Genomic DNA, 13,061 nt, shown 5'->3' on the forward strand with positions numbered 1-13,061 from the left:
TAGTTTAACAGGTCATCAGACTATTATTACCCTATTGGAATTGGGGATTTTCTTGTTTCTCCCATTTCATCATTCGTAGTATATATTTAGTTGTGTTATATGAAATTACTTTCCTATATTTGTTCTTGTGGTATCACTTCTACTTCTTTTGGGCATTTATACACTTGTATCATAAGTGCAAAATTGGTTTCCTAATATGTTTGAAAAGGAAGGCTAGGTGTAGGATGTAGAATTATATCATTGTTGTGGATCTTAACTTCACTAGCAGAAAAGGAAGAAGCCATGTCTTGTTTAGAATAACAATCATACACTTATCAGCTAGCTAAAAGATCTATCAAATTTACAAATAACCTTAATACATTTACAGAAGTGGTAAAAATATTCAAGATGTGATTTGATGTATCAGTGTTAGAAAATAATTTTTGCTCATTAGATCCGCAAGGGAGTCCATGGGACGATAAGACCAGCTTTATAAGAAGCACTACCTGATGCATTATTAATGCTATGTACTAATTAACTAACCTGTGTTCCTTATTTAGTAGGTGTTGTTTGCATTAGGACGCAACATGAATAAGAAGTTGTATTCTTCTCTGCTATCCAAGTCATCAATTTAACTTTTACATTATGAAACGCAGATTATCATTAGATAAAGGATTGTGATTTGTGGAGGCAAAAAAGAAGGAATATGATGGTAGAAGATAGATTGAGCAGCTTGCCGGATGAGCTTATCCATAAGATTCTGTTTTGTTATGACATGAAATTTGCTGTTCAGACATGTTTGTTGTCATCAAGATGGAAGCTTGTCTGGACATCGTTGCCCTGTCTCAACTTCTCAAGTCGGCAGTTCCATACTTTACATAAGTTTTCCAAATTTGTGACTCATGTTCTGTCTCATCGCAACCATCAAATAGAAGTGTCTACTGCAAAGCTACGTTTCCATGCAGGAGTTAATCAGGATTTTGTGAGAAAGATTGCGGAATATGCATTCTCTCACAATGTCCAACAACTAACTGTCTTTGGTCCATCCTCATGCCGCCATGTTTACCCTTCTTGCCTATTTAGCTCTCAGTCTCTTAAGCATTTCACATTCACTTGCATTAGTTATACGCGACTTCTCATTGCAACTGAAGCACCTTTGGATTTTCCATCTTTAACAACTTTGAATCTTTGTAATATCATATTGTCGAGTGATGTTTTCTCCAAGTGCATAAACTTAAAGAATCTCACTTTAGAAGATTTCTGTGTCGTGGATATGGAAGTATTTGAAATCATTACCCCTCAACTTTCTAATCTCAAGCTTATCGATGGCCGTTGTTCAAATTCCATCAATGTAATTGCACCTCAACTTGAGAATCTTACTGTAATTAATTGCTCAATCGGGTACTTGAGTGCTCCACCAAGACTTTCGTCTTTCTGCTACACATTTCAGCTGTGGCCTTGTAGGCTTGTGCAATTCTCTAATGATCGGTTTCATTCACTAAATAAAGTGACGATCTACTTGTCTAAGTCTAAAGATTATCCGCCCGTGCTATATAAGGAGGAAGATGCTCGCATGATTATTAACATGCTTCAACACCTCCATAGTGTCAAATATCTTACACTTGACGCAGATTCTATTGAGGTATGTTGATATCATATCACTCGTTTATGACATTTAGTTGAACTATGGATAGGCCTTGTGCATTCCAAAAGCATGGCTTATTTTATTAATATCCTTTAAGAAAGATCTAGAGGCAGTTCTAGCATTTCATCATATACATGACTTGTTCTCCCTTGGACTTTAAGCATAGAACATTGTTTCCACCAATAGACTTCAAATATTGATTTCTAGTACCATGTTTTTAGTCACATGAAAATTCGTTTTTTCGTGTCTGTTTCTGGAATGCAAAGATTAGCTTTTTGTACTTACAACAGCAAATTGCCAGCTACACATACACTACTGATATATATATATATATATATATATATATATATATATATATATATATATATATATATATATATATATATATATATATATATAGGAAAAGTGAATATACCCTTAAGGGTATATAAGCTTAGGTACCCAAACTCACTATATTACGTCGTTTTGTGTCATATATATACATTGTAATTGTTCAATGTTCTTAGAATTCAACTTCTAACTTGATTTACTTCGAAATTTTTTATAAATTTCACATTTATTGTCCTCTTACATATTTTTCACTTTTAACTATAATATATATAGCTTAATAGTGTTTGACAAAAATATGTGATGTAAGAGGAAGATAATGGTGAAATTTTGGAAATGTTGAAAGTAAATCAAGTTAGTGGTTGAAGTTTAAGAACATTATAATGAATATATCAAACAAAACATTGTATTATAGTGGGTTTGGGTACCTAAGTTTATATACCCTTAAGGGTATATTCACTTTTCCCTATATATATATATATATATATATATATATATATATATATATATATATATATATATTCATGCATCTTTTATGAATATAATGTTTTGTCATTTTTGTGCAGTGTATTTCCTCATTTCCAGATTTGTTATCGCAGCATTCATCACGCTTTAGCAACTTGATTTGCTTGACTATAGACTACAGTAAGAAGAAGGATGCATTGACAGTAACAATGTCTAGTGAAGCTAGAAACTTCTTCCTTGAGAAATCTCCAAGCGCCACTTTTACCATGAAATTACCCAAGGTACATACTTTAATCAGAAATCATATATTCATCCCTTCCCTGTTCATGACCTTTCATTGATTTAAAGTTTATGCATTTCATTCATCCATTACATGTTACTCTACTCGTAAGGCTTATATAGTGCAACACTTGTATTATCTTAATATTGTATTTGTATCTTAGGTTCATAGTAGAAGATGATAGGTGCTTGAAAGTGGCTATTGTTTACCAATGGATTGGACGATTGGTGGATTAGAGAATACTATTTAGGGGATTTGCCTTTTGAGAAGACAATGTATATATTTTTGTTAGCTTTTGTGATGTAATTATGGGGTAAATGTCTTCTTGGGTTTTGTGGTAACACCTTATAGTAAGAGGTTTAAAGCTTCCGCTATTTATACTTATATTTAAAAAATGTTAATATGCTTGTCTGAAAATTACAACTTTTATAAGTTCAAATGCTTTTTTTTTTTATAACTTTACACACATAAATAAACTTAAACACTACACGAATCTACCCCTATGCAAACGACTTTTTTTAACCCTATGCCGACCACAAGTTGTTGGGATAGCTTATACCGACAACAAGTCGTCGTAATACACACGTTGGCATAGGTGGAAAAGTAGTCGGCATAGATGTTGTCTGGATAGCAGCCCCTATATCGACTACATGTTGGCTGAATAACCTGTCAGGACTGATTTTCGGAAAAAAAAAATATAAGTTTTATTATTTACTTGTACCGATGACATGTCGTCGGGACAAGGGTAGCATCAATTGAAATCCGATTAGCAATTGAAGGTTAAGGACACCATTAAATTTATGTCCAATTTGGTCATAACAACAAAAGATTTAGTACCAGAGACAACCAAGGATTAACAGGAAGATACCCAAAATTAAATTCTATTCTATTCAACATGAACCATCATCATACATGATTCATAAACAATTAGTAGCCAAAATCAAAATATGTACTATTCTAGTCATCATCAACAATCACTTCCTTTCTTTACTGGAGATGCTTCATTCTCATCCTGCAAATCATAAAGTACACATCAGATTAGATATTAGCCATTTATAATCACTACAAATCATGAATACACAAAACTAAAAAATCCATGCAGTACTTACAGTTTTTTCATTTTCATTTTCAGCATCATTTGGGGTCTCCAAAGGACCAAAGCCTTTTGATATTCTTCTTTAAGCTCAGCAGCCCTTGTAGTAAAAGGCTTCTTTTCCTAAAAAAAAAAATAATAAAGTTTGGGAAAACAAAAACTCATTAGATACTTTTCAACAAAAGAGCTAATTCGACATGAAAGAAAAAAAATGTATGAAATTTGCTATTCACTTCTTCTGTCACAGACTTCCACTTCTCACCCCCTTCCTTTGCAACCTATAATTGAAAATATAAACAAAAAATGTTAACCAAATCGACGGAGAAAACTGCACCAAACAACAAAATAAACAGGAGAAAACTATTTGCCTGAGGCAGGCAGTGAAAAGGGTGGCGCAACGGTAAAAAAGGTGGTCGGAATCGCCTATGACTTGAGAGAATCAGGAGTTGTGCGGTGCTGCAAATGATAGATAGATCTGTTTTTTATTATAGATAAAACTCAATACCAACAACATGTCATCGGGATAGACTACACACGGATCGCATGCCCTCTATACCGACGACAATTCATCTGGATAGCTTTCTAGAAACGACATCGTTTTCTTTTTTCTGCAACATGAATTATAAATAAATAGAAACTATATTTATGTAGCCTTTACCGACGACATGTCGTCAGGATAAGTTTTCAGAAAACCGTGTAAACCCTTTTCATTTCCTGCCTAAGTTATGGCGACGACAAGTCGTCGGCATAGATAATAGGGTCAAAAAACTTCTGGTCAATTTTATACCGATGACAAGTCGTCAGTATAGCTTAATTTGTAGCGATGGTTTTTTTCGTCGGAATAGAGGTCGTTGGCACAAGGTCTTTTTCTTGTAGTGAAAAGGTTTTAGCAAGTCATCTTGGAATATTGTGTGCGTTTTTTTCAACAAATTTGCATCACTTTCTCTGTTAGCCCATTGCTTTTTAAAATTTGTGTAAATTCTGTTCCAATGTGTCACAAGTTTGTTTGCAAGATTCTATTTCGAATTACATTGGTCGGACACCCGGTAATATGGATATTGACCCATTCCCTTAAAAAACCGCTCTGTTACCAAAATTGATCACACGATTGACCCTTTCATGTGCCGCTATCTTCGAATATGTTGACCCAAGCATTTGCCAACTTAGTTTCTTCTTTTTGAGTCCCTTTTTTGTTGAGGTTGTTCTTCCAACTCGGATTCAGAAAGAGTTTTGGTTGAGGGTGTGAAAGACGATTAAGAATGAAATTGGAATTGAGTTCGGGATGGTTGAGTTTGTGGTTGGGATTGGAATTGGAATTATTGTGGCATTTGGAATTATGAATAATAGCTAGGAACACCGTCCATTTGTGGCCAGTAAGGTGGTGGAGATGTCGGATCGTAACTGTAAAGTGCGAACAGGTTGGGAACATTATAGTTTGGAGAATTTAGCTTAGAAGAGCTTGGATTGTGTAAATTTGTAATGTGCTAGAAGAATGGTGTGTGTGTGTGTGTGTATACTAGCCGTTTACCCGCGCAAAGCGGCGGGCGATAAATAGTTTGTTTCGACAATTAATTTCTTTTCAATAGAGAATGATTACTATCAATTCAATCATTAGTTTGTTTTAGGAAACATGTCATATTAAAAATAAAGAAACTTCATGAAATGACCAAATTATAGGGTGTTGAGTATTTATTTGGATGAAAACAGATCTGGTCAAAATCATTGAAGAGAAGACTTATAGGAGTTTGTTTAAATTTTAATATTATTTTATTAGTGATTAGTTGTACAATTAGCTTAATGATTTGGACGTCTTAAAAAAATATTATTATTTTATTCAATCTATTTTTAGAAATAGTGGGATTTGTTTTATATATATATATATATATATATATATATATATATATATATATATATATATATATAGAATCAAGATCAAATAAGAAGGAAATTTTTGGTAGGAAGGTAAGAAGTTTTTTTTCTATATATTTTTTTCGCGAACAAACAAAATGAATCATTAAATGATTCATTTGTAAGATGATTCACAAGAAAAAATTCTCAAAAAAACATCTCGATGATTCATTTATATAATGATTTTGTTCAATTCACTAAAATTGTCATAAAAGTGAATTTTTTTCTTAATTTACTTAAAAATGAATCATAAAGATGTTTTTTTGAGAATTTTTTCTTGTGAATCATTTTACAAATGAATCATCTAGTGATTCATTTTTTTTTTGTTCGTGAAAAAACTATGTAGAAAAAAAACTTCTTACCTTCCTACCAAAAAAATTTTCTTACCGGATCTATATCCTATATATAGATATAGATCCGGTTAGAAATTTTTTTTAGTAGGAAGGTAAGAAGTTTAAAATTAGACGAATGAGGTTTTCTTTGTTGGCATAAGATCTAATTATATAAATAATCAAAAGTCACAGAAAATCCACCCCTTTTCTATATTCCTGATTATTGATCAAGAAGCCTCTATTAACAAGATAAAAGATGAAATTCTTATTTTCGTGAAATTAGGCAAATCAAAAAAATATACTCTTCTCATCATATATAATGAAAATCTATAAAATATAGAAATTTTTCTTTTTTTATATCTTACGATAAAAAAAAATGAATCACTAGATAATGATTCATTTATAAGATGATTCACAAGAAAAAATTCTCAAAAAAACATCTTTATGATTCATTTTTAAGTAAATTGAGAAAAATTTCACTTTTATGACAATTTTAGTGAATAACAACAAAATCATTATATAAATGAATCATCGAGATGTTTTTTTGAGAATTTTTTTCTTGGGAATCATCTTACAAATGAATCATCTAATTATTCATTTTGTTTGTTCGCGAAAAAAATATGTAGAAAAAAAAACTTCTTACCTTCCTAGGAAAAATTTCCTTCTTATTTGATCTTGATTATATATATATATATATATATATATATATATATATATATATATATATATATATATATATAGAGAGAGAGAGAGAGAGAGAGAGAGTCAAGATCAAATAAGAAGAAAAATTTTGATAGGAAGGTAAGAAATTTTTTATATGTATATTTTCTTAGCAAGAAAATGAAATGAATCATTAGATGATTCAAAAGTAAGATGATTCACAAGAAAAAATTCCAAAAAAACCATATTTATGATTCATTTTTAGGTAAATCCAGAAAAAAAAATTCACTTTTATGACAATTTTGGTGAATATCAACAAAATCATCATAAAAATGAATCATCGAAATGTTTTTTCGGGATTTTTTTTTGGTGAATCATGTTATTATTGATTCATTTAGTGATTCATTTGTTATGTTCGCCAAAAAAATAAGTCGAAAAAAAATTTCTTACCTTCCTACTAAAAAAAATTTCTTACCGGATATATATATATATATATATATATATATATATATATATATATATATATATACTAGTTGTGTACCCGCGCAATGCTGCGGGACACAAATCGTTGTTGAAAACCAAAATTGAACTTGGTGCATTAGACTGAATGGAGAATATGTACATTGCTATTAGTAAGTAAATTCATCTCTTGTCTATGCATATACAATTGTATTGGAAGTTTAATATACATTGGGAAGTTAATAGTTGATTTTACAATACAAAAGTTACAACAATCACCAATCATACAATTTTGTTCATTTAGAACATGTACACATAAAAGTTGATGCATCGATATACTGGTAGCCCTACATTAAATATCAAATAATTATACAATTATAATAAATAGCATACAAAATCATAATAAAGATCATGGAAAGTTTGAAAAAAAATGGAAGTTTAGCATGGGGTCAATTATATAAAAACATGGACTAATTGATAAATCTTTATTATAGTTTTACTTATATATTAACTATAAAAATAAAACACGGTTTTATTATGCATATTAAAGGTTATAATAGTAATTAAAGAAACATTTACATTACATATTCTTTTTGAAAAAAGAATAAATCCAAAATTGACCCATTTTAAAAGATATTTGAGAATATGAATGTTGCAATTGGCAAAAATTACTTTTTTGTATAAAGTTGTTCCTTTTCGTATTTATATGCCAAGTAATCTAAATTGATTAAATGCTTGAAATATCAACACAGTTTCATTTACTTTAGGTAAATATGATTGATAAATAACCATATTACAATATTATAATGATTAAACCCAAGCCTTATGAGATTTTTCATATTATAATTTATAATCGTTACCTCCATCATGCTTTTGGACATACCACCACAAAATCTAGTCAACGCATCCTGCTCGAACAATATTTATGTTATTTTTTTATCATATGAATGATTATTAAAAAAACAATCAACAATAAGAAACCACCTGTTACCTCGCATGTCTTTCAACTTGATCTTCAACCCAATTATGCCATCAAAATTGTGTCTGTGCAACAAAAAAAAAGGTCATAAATTTATGTAGCTACTTCATAAAAACTATTAAAAAGAGGCTTTATTCCTATTTTAGATTAGGGGTTTTGTGCATATGCATAATGGAATTAACACAATGCGGTGTTATAGTTTCCTTTACAAACATAAATAAATAAATACAATTTTTTGAACCAAAATCAATGTTTTTAATATCTTGCAATGATTATTAAACACAAATTACACAATTTAACTTACTTTTGCAACTGTAGGACCAATTAGGCATGGACGTGGTGATTTTGTAGCAAAGAGCCCCTTTTTTCACCTTTCAATCTTGGTACTCTTACCTGCAACATTTGATGTGGATGCAGATTATAAAAAGATAATAAAGATTGAGAGAATTAGAACAAGAGATACACATTACACACCTTTGCTTTCAACTTTGACATAGATGGATGTTTCCATAACTTATTAAGATCAATATCAAAGATGAAAAACATATGTGATCCAGAAAAGAGAATACTCCTTAAGACCTTCAAGAGAAGATGGTGGGACACACGATGTATCAAATGTGAAAAGTGCCCTTGCAAGATTTGCAATTAGAGGTTGCCTTGGTGTTCCATTTCTGAACATTTGAAAAAAGTTGATGAATTTATAAGTGCAAAATCATTGGGTGTAACTATAAACATGTGAATTCATGAACACATTTATATGAGTTTTAGATTTGAGGCATGCCAATTAGAATATTTCTTTATTGAAGCTTTTAATTAAATTATTATACATTTTACTATGAAATTCTTTTGGGAGTTTTTCTATTTAAAGAGACTTGAAATTTGTAATAATTACCTTGTAGAGAAATAATATTTGATGATAGCAATAAAAGCCATGGGATAAATCGTCTCCAAGTTGTATATTTTAGCTTGGAGCATTGTTTTTTTAATCCTGTTTATATAATTATTCAAAGTTAAAACAAATGAGTTGTGAATTGCCAAACAGTGGACACATTTACAAAATCAAAAAACAGTTTGTTTTATGTAACCATTTGAGCTCTAATTTAGCCTTGCCTCTCAGCAACACACTTTTCTAATGATTCCTTCAGAGATTTTTGAATTTCCTTTAAAAGCTAATCATCAGGATCTTGTTTTTGTCTCTTACTCCAATAATAAATTAAAAGATATCAGATTGAATGATATATTGTTTACAGCCAACCAACGCGAGTTGATGAAGACAAGAGAATATGTTTACCCAAGACGACAATGGATGTAGAAACGGTGTCGAGAGAGAGTGACGGATAAAGAAAGCCATTTTGAGGTTTCAGTAGAGCTCACCATTGACACCATGAATACATACCTGCATGTATTTGTGTGTGTATGTGTGTTTTTTAGGGGGGTACAATGTAAAAGATTAGAAATTGACATACATTAGCCCTAACTTCAATGAGCTTTTGTGCATAATAAATGAGAGTCACGTGTTTAATTTGGTTTACCATGTGCTGAAGACCAAGTCTAATCAACTAACAAAAGTAGTGTACCTACTGTAGCTGTATATTAAGGTTTCTGTCTCTATATATATACTTCATGTATCTCTTTGTATCGATCACAGTGTCGTCAATATTTTATCACTATATACCTCTGTTCTTATAGTCTACAAGAGATCTTCCCATGCATTGCAGCCAATATCAATGGAGCATATCTCGTTGTTACCATCAACCAAATTACACAAAATCTGTAGAAAAAGAAGAATGTGATAATTAAGAAAATCGCCCAATTTTCATATGATCATGAACCATATATGCACTCGATTCATGAAATTGACATAAAAAAATAAGTAAAATTCAAATAGACTACCGAAACACACCTGTTTATAATGAGTCACGAAATCAGGATTGACAAAATGATCGTCCAAAAGCATTATAATAATCTGAACAAAATCCACACATTGTATAAAGCATTCAACAAATTCATCAAGGCAAAACAAAAAATAAAGTAAGAACATAAAGAAACTCTAAAATAACCCACCTTGATCTCTTGAATAACCCACCTCGATCAGCTTTATACAGTGAGATGTTTTGTGGCGATGGTGGAGCCACTTTAGGGTTAGGATTTCTAGTGTGTGATGGTGGCGTTGATCGTGGAAGCGAGACAGAGTTAGGGTTTCTCATCTCGATAGAAGGTAGAAGCGGGCGGCAGACCCAGTGAAGGTAATGGCAACGTCAGGAGGTTGGTGGTAACCGAGGCTACCGGAGATTAAAGAGAATAAGGAGGGAGACGAAAGAGATCCGGAAGAAATAACGGCCAATGGAAGATATTAGGTTTTTCCAACATCTAGACATATAACACCGTAAGTTACGGTACGATGATATCGTGTGTGTATATATTCTAAGCTTAATAGGATTGTATATGGTGTTATAAGAGTTATACCTCTTATTTTCAAGAAATATGCAATATGTTTAATAATATAGTAAAGATTTGCCCAAATTTGTTAAAAAAATATTTGGAGTATTTTTGAATTTGGAGTATTTAATTTAGACAAATTTTGAAGGTAAAAAGATTTAATTTTGCAAATGTGGGTTTTGGTGTTAGGGTTTAGCAAGTAATTCGCCTTGTACTAAGAGGTACGTCTCTCTTAAACCCTAGTTTCTCGTCATCCATGCATTACTATATCAATTTCCGCTGGCTAATTAACCTTATAATTCAGAGACCTGAGCATTAATTCGAGTTTCATCCATCGGGATGATTTTACTTTGAACTTCTTTTTTATCATTATCGTGCATTAGTTAATTGGAGGTTCATAGATTAAGATATTTAAACAAGCAAGCGACCATACTATCAGGAACAAAGCATTAGCGGTGACGCCTATAGCGGCGACACATAGCAATAGCGGCGACACGTAAATGACGCGTTACGTGTCGCCGCTATTGCTATGCGTCGCCGCTATAGGCGTCGCCGCTAATGCTTTGATTTAGCGATCCGCATCGTTTTCACCCCATCCGTCCGATTTTATTTTGATCTAACGGCTGTAGAGGAAAGCGGAAACGCGCGTTACCTTTTCCCTCCACATGTCGCCGCTAATGCTCTTTTGTTGCCGCTGTTGCCCTTACGTCGCCGCTAATACTAAACGCAGATTACCCCTTCACAGGTTCCCTTTCTGCCATTTTCTTCTCTACTTCCTTCTCTCGTTTTCCTCTTCTTCTTTCTTCAATATCACGCTTTTTTGACAAGTTTGTGGAGTTGGAATTGCTTCTTGGACCGGTGCTTGCCCTTCCTTCCCCCAAGACAGCCATAAACCGGTGATATTTTTGCAAATTCCGAAATTGCCCCTCCTTCCCCAAGGTCGAATTTCTCATCTTTTTCTATGATTTTTCTGTTTTTGTGTTACTTAAGATGATAAAATGTGAGCATTTTTCAATTATATTGAGTGATTATGTTTGTATTTTGAGATATGAAGTGGTTAATTATGCATTTTATTGGATAATTTTGTTTGATTATATATATTTTGTTGGAATATTTTGTTGGTTTGTATGTGTTTTTTTTTTCAGATTTGTAGGAATTTAATTATGCATTTTGTGTATATTTTGATATTTATGTTTAGATTAGATTGATGTATAAAAAAATGACATGAATATATACATTTGTTGGATTGAAATTTATGTTTATACCACATTGCCTTAAAATGAAAGTTAGATGTTTATATTTGTATGAAATTGGATGAAATTGGAATATGCAAATTAGATGTATACATTTGACTTAAGTGTATGAAATTGGAATATGCAAATTGGATTAAATTGGAATATGCAAATTGTATGAAATTGGATATATACATTTGGCTTAATTGTATGACATTGGATTAAATTGAAATATGCAAATTGGATGTATACATTTGGCTTAATTAGGTTATTAATAGCAACTTACTTCTAGTAATGTATTGTATATGGTTTCAAAGTGTTTAATTTATTAGTGATTTAATGTTTGGCCAACTTAATAGCAACATACTTTTAGTGACTTAATATTGGTCATTACAACTTTAGCTTTAATTATATTAATTATAAAACTAACTTAATAGCAACGTACTTCTTGTAATTTTAATTTAAATAGAATAAAATTAAATTAATTTAAAAAAAACATTAAAAAATAATAAATTAATTGTAAAATCAACTTAAATTAGTTTTAAAATCAAGTTAATGTTAATATTAAAATAAAATAAAATTAGTTTAATAAATAAATTAAACTAATAACAAAAAAGAAAATATTAAATTAATTATAAAATCTAATTAACTTACGTTTATAATCAAATTAAGTTACCTTTATAACATGAAATTATATTAATTATAAAACTAACTTAATAGCAACATACTTCTTGTAATTTTAATTTAATTATAGAATAAAATTAAATTAATTTAAAAAAAAACATTAAAAAAATAATAAATTAATTGTAAAATCAACTTAAAGTAGTTTTAAAGTCAAGTTAATGTTAATATTAAAATAAAATAAAATTAGTTTAATAAATAAATTAAACTAATAACAAAAAAGAAAATATTAAATTAATTATAAAATCTAATTAATTTACTTTTAGAATCAAATTAAGTTACCTTTATAAAATCAAATTAAATCACTTACAAAACCAACTTAATAGCAACATACTTTTAGTGACTTAATGTTGGTCATTAAAACTTTAAATTTAGCTTTAATTAGGTTATCTCGTGTTAGAATACTTTTTGAATCGTCAACTTTATGAATACTCTACTTGATTTTTGTTTCCCATAAAGTAAACCTTAAACACTAAATTATGTTTCAGTTGCATCATGTCTATTGATAAAAGTTGGACTACTAATCCACATCGTCAATCTCCCGAGTTCCAGCTAGGGCTCGACACTTTTGTCGAGAGATCC

The 13,061-nt window shown here is 30.6% G+C and overlaps 1 protein-coding gene across 1 annotated transcript; it reads left to right on the plus strand.

Moving 5' to 3' along the window:
- The first annotated feature begins 688 nt into the window (after positions 1 to 688).
- LOC145035276 (putative F-box/FBD/LRR-repeat protein At4g03220) lies at positions 689 to 2,877 on the plus strand. Its single transcript, XM_078983848.1, has 3 exons — positions 689 to 1,621; positions 2,518 to 2,697; positions 2,860 to 2,877. The coding sequence occupies exons 1-3, from the start codon at positions 689 to 691 to the stop codon at positions 2,875 to 2,877; spliced, it is 1,131 nt and encodes a 376-aa protein (XP_078839974.1).
- The last annotated feature ends 10,184 nt before the right edge of the window (positions 2,878 to 13,061 follow it).

This window comes from Lactuca saligna, chromosome 3 (genome assembly GCF_052625555.1).
Source record: "Lactuca saligna cultivar CGN05327 chromosome 3, ASM5262555v1, whole genome shotgun sequence".
Lineage (NCBI taxonomy): Eukaryota > Viridiplantae > Streptophyta > Magnoliopsida > Asterales > Asteraceae > Lactuca > Lactuca saligna.

Coding starts and splice junctions, on each gene's coding strand:
- LOC145035276 (XM_078983848.1), top strand. CDS start 689: ATGGTAGAAGATAGATTGAGCAGCTTGCCGGATGAGCTTATCCATAAG. Junction 1,622..2,517: donor TTGACGCAGATTCTATTGAG/GTATGTTGATAT, acceptor ATTTTTGTGCAG/TGTATTTCCTCATTTCCAGA.